Here is a 4356-nt window from a genome sequence, read left to right as displayed (position 1 = left end):
CCTGTGATGCCCTGTTAGGAAAAGAGGACAGTAGGAAATGACAAATGGGTGCCCCTAGGAATCCTTCATGATGAGAACAGACTAACAGTATTGAGATTTTTAGTCATAAGGAACTCATGTTCTCAGGTTAACTTGGGTTAAGGCTTCTAACCTATCTGTAAGGGGAATCTCTGTGAATGTGTAGAGAGAAGTGAACCCCCAAGGACCCAGGTGAACTTGCTGTGAACCTGGTTCAGAGACACCAGTGAAATAGAATTTGACAGCACTCTTGCAGAATTCATTCCCTAGGAAGGATGTTCTGGTTCAAGGACTGGATCCTTTTTGTTGTTTGAAAGCAGTCTGCCTTTGGCGCGGTGTCTCTCTGTGAGCCAACTTGGTCTCATAAACTTGGCTATGGACATACCTCATAGCCCCAGTCACCATGGAGGAAAATATGTGCCCCTCTGCCATATTTTACCAGATGGATGTGCTTTGCCTCACTGATGTCTTGTGTCTTATGTGTTGGCATGTGTGCACCGGTTGCGGGCACACATGAGTGTGTGTGTCTCACTTTGTTTTCTGTGCTTCACTGCAGTTCACGTAAACCCAAGGGATATCATCTTTCTTTTGGATGGATCGCTCAACGTTGGAAAGACCAACTTCCCCTATGTGCGGGACTTTGTAATGAACGTAGTTAACAGCCTTGATGTTGGAAGCGACAGTATTCGTGTGGGTTTAGTGCAATTTAGTGACACTCCGGTCACGGAGTTCTCCCTAAACACGTACCAGACAAAGTCAGATTTGCTTGCTCACCTGAGACAGTTGCAGCTCCAGGGGGGGTCAGGCCTGAACACGGGCTCGGCCCTGCGCTATGTCCATGCCAACCACTTCATCGAAGCTGGCGGCAGCAGGATCCGCGAACACGTCCCACAGCTCCTGCTCCTGCTCACGGCAGGGCGGTCTGAGGACTCCTATTTGCAAGCCGCCAATGCACTAGCCCGAGAGGGCGTCCTGACCTTTTGTGTGGGAGCCAACCAGGCGGATAAGGCCGAGCTTGAGCAGATTGCTTTTAACCCGAGCCTGGTGTATCTCATGGATGATTTCAGCTCCCTGTCAGCTTTGCCGCAGCAGCTGATTCAGCCCCTAACCACATATGTTAGTGGAGGTGTGGAGGAGGTGCAACTCGCCCAGCCAGGTAAAGCTCCCCCACTGCACGGGGCTCCCTCCCCTGGCAGGCAGGTGGCCCAACCCTAACTCAAGAGCATGGTGAACCCTAGAAACTCGACTGACTCCCTTTGGTTGGAATATTTTGATTGGGGGTCTGAGACACTGTACCGGCAAGTTTACATTCTCTATCTAAAGGGTGTTCATTGATGAAAGCTAGTCTAAGAAATTCAGCTTACATTCCTTGCATCTTATCCCACCGTTTATTCAAAAGCTGTCTCCTTCACCCCCAATGCCTGTGAAGATTCTGGGGTGCAAATCCAGGTGGAAGTGAGAGGGTGTAGATAGATAGAGGTGGGTTTCCTGTCACACATGAAGATGCCTTGGCGTCAGTTAGAAATCACAGTTCTTTTCTTTACATGACTTTTTTTTGTTATGTTCAAAATCTGCTGTATCTAGACAATTATTTGTTGTAAACCCAACAAAGCTTGCTACTTTATGTGACGGTAACACGATTTCCAGAGGAAGTCTGGATAGTTGTTCTTATTGCAAATTAATTTGGTGGTGAGATATGGAGTACTGGATCTTGCAGCTGACATCACACGGACAGGTAGCAAGATTGAGACAACCAAAACCTAATTGAATGAATTCCCATTGTGTGAACTGAAAATCATGTTCATGTTACCCATTGTAGCCCCATATGGGCGGTCATCCTTTCTTGTTGTCTAAATACAGCAGCTTGGAAAGCAGTGACAGACAGCCTGCCTGACCACAGAGCAATGACAGACACCATTTTGGTCCTCATCCATAACCTCCAATTTAATGAAAAGATAATCCAGTTAGAGCTGATCACTGACTCAGCTGATAATGTGTCAACTCAATTATCCTTGTGTAATTAACCCACATCAGCCTTTGTCACTAGAGATAGGTCAATTTTTAGGCAAAAGGACAATAAGGACCACATGTTTGATAGTTTATAGTTTGAAAATACTATATGTACTATATGTCTGTTCTCCTAGAGCAGTGATGGCGAACCTATGACACGCGTGTCAGGTGACACACAAACTCATTTTTTTGGTTGATTGTTCTTTGTTAAATGGCATTTAAATATATAAAATAAATATCAAAAATATAAATCTTTATTTTACTATGGTTGCAAATATCAAAAAATTTCTATATGTGACATGGCACCAGAGTTAAGTTAGGGTTTTTCAAAATGCTGACACACCGAGCTCAAAAGGTTCGCCATCACTGTCCTAGAGTGATGGCCCCCTGGTGCAAGAATAGAACCCCGTGGGCTTGTCCTTGTCTTGCTCTGTTGAGAAGCTTTCAGATTGGGTGGACTGGCTTATTGTTCTGGTCCTTTGCAAGTATGTACTGCTTTGAAACAGACATTTAAAAATGTTTTTTATTGATTTCAGAGAGGAAGGGAGAGGGCGAGAGAGTGATAGAAACATCAATGATGAGAGAGAATCACTGATCGGCTGCCTCCTGCACGCCCCTACTGTAGATCGAGCCTGCAACCCGGGCATGTGCCCCAAACGGAATCAAACCATGACCTCTTGGTTCATGGGTCGATGCTGAGCCACACCAGCCAGGCCGAAACATACTTTACTGACAGTCGGTGAGGTTTCTGCCTCCCTTGTTGGTACAGTGATCGTCAGATGAATTGCGTGAACTCCTGTTACCAAATGCTGGTGGTGCTGGGCTGACGTCAGTTTGGTGCCTGTTAAATTCTTGAACCTCATGGTGTCCTAACTTCCTTTTTCTTGTAGAAAGCAAGCGAGACATTCTATTCCTCTTTGATGGCTCAGCCAATCTTGTGGGCCAGTTCCATGTCGTCCGTGACTTTCTCTACAAAGTGATCGATGAGCTTGATGTGAAGCCAGATGGGACCCGGATTGCAGTGGCTCAGTACAGTGACAATGTCAGGGTCGAGTCTCATTTTAATCAGCACCAGAACAAGCCTGAAATCCTGAATCTCGTGAAGAGAATGAAAATCAAGACTGGCAAAACCCTCAATGTGGGCTATGCCCTGGACTATGCACTCAAATCCATTTATGTGAAGTCTGCTGGGAGCCGGATGGAGGATGGAGTGCCCCAGTTCCTGGTGCTGCTGGTGGCAGGACGCTCGTTTGATAGTGTGGAAGCGCCGGCACGCCTGCTGAAGGAGAGGGGGGTGGTGCCTTTCGTGTTACAGGCCAAGAATGCAGACCCTGCCCAGTTAGAGTTGGTAGTACTATCCCCTGCCTTTATCTTGGCTGCAGAGTCACTTCCCAAGATTGGAGAACTTCAACCACAGATTGTGAATCTCCTGAAAACAGTGCCTTCACCAGGTACGGCATAGGAATTCTGGTTGGGCCTGTAGCTTAGCTCTCCAGGGTGTGGTTTGATGGTGGCCTGCTGGCTCCAGGTCCTGAGATCGAAGCCGTCCTTGGGTTTCCAGGGAAGGTGGAAGACTAACGATCATTTCTGTAGGAACAATGAAATATGACTTTTCCTTCTTCACTTGGACTTCCTAACTGCTGTTTAGGGCAAAGCAGGAGAATCAGGGTGATTATTTTGAAGGACATGAGAGTATCCTATATAATAAAAGGGTAATATGCAAATTTACCCTAACGGCAGAATGACCAGGAATGACCAGTCACTATGACGTGCACTGACCAACCAGGGGCAGACGCTTAATGCAGGAGCTGCCCCCTGATGGCCAGCATGCTGCCACAGGGGGAGCTCCACTCAGCCACAAGCTGAGCTGATGGCTGTGAGCATAGCAATGGTGGCAGGAGCCTCTCCTGCCTCCTCCGCAGTGCTAAGGGTGTCCAAAACATCCCCCGAGGTCTCCTGGGCTGCCAGAGGGATGTCTGACTGCCAGCTTAGACCCAATCCCCTGGGGAGCAGGCCTAAGCCAGCAAGTGGACATCCCCCAAGGGGTCCCAGACTGTGAGAGGGCACAGGCTGGGTTGAGGGGAACCCCCCTCGCACCTCGAGTACATGAATTTTTATGCACTGGGTCTCTAGTTTCACAATAAGATACATGATAAAAATTTAGACATATTAGGGTTAAAAATCTTTTCAAGACACACAATTTTTACTATATGCATAATAAAAGCCACATGACTTGGTTATAATGTAGCTAAGCCAGTCTTCATCTTCATATCCTGCTCCCTCCCCCATCATATTAAGTGGGTGTCCCTGTGTTAGAATTCATTCCCT

The 4356-nt window shown here is 47.2% G+C and overlaps 1 protein-coding gene across 1 annotated transcript in view; it reads left to right on the top strand.

Annotated features, from left to right (window-relative positions):
- The window catches only part of COL6A3 (collagen type VI alpha 3), a 74957-nt gene that overhangs the window by 25692 nt on the left and 44909 nt on the right, over positions 1 to 4356 (top strand). The window contains 2 exon segments of the mRNA XM_015561807.1: positions 575 to 1174; positions 2919 to 3479. Of these exon segments, the coding sequence (XP_015417293.1) occupies positions 575 to 1174; positions 2919 to 3479 (1161 nt within the window).

Source organism: Myotis davidii, unplaced genomic scaffold (assembly GCF_000327345.1).
Source record: "Myotis davidii unplaced genomic scaffold, ASM32734v1 scaffold370, whole genome shotgun sequence".
Classification (NCBI taxonomy): Eukaryota; Metazoa; Chordata; class Mammalia; order Chiroptera; family Vespertilionidae; genus Myotis; species Myotis davidii.
Note: the sequence above shows the minus strand (reverse complement) of the source record. Positions and strands in the feature narration are given on the sequence as shown.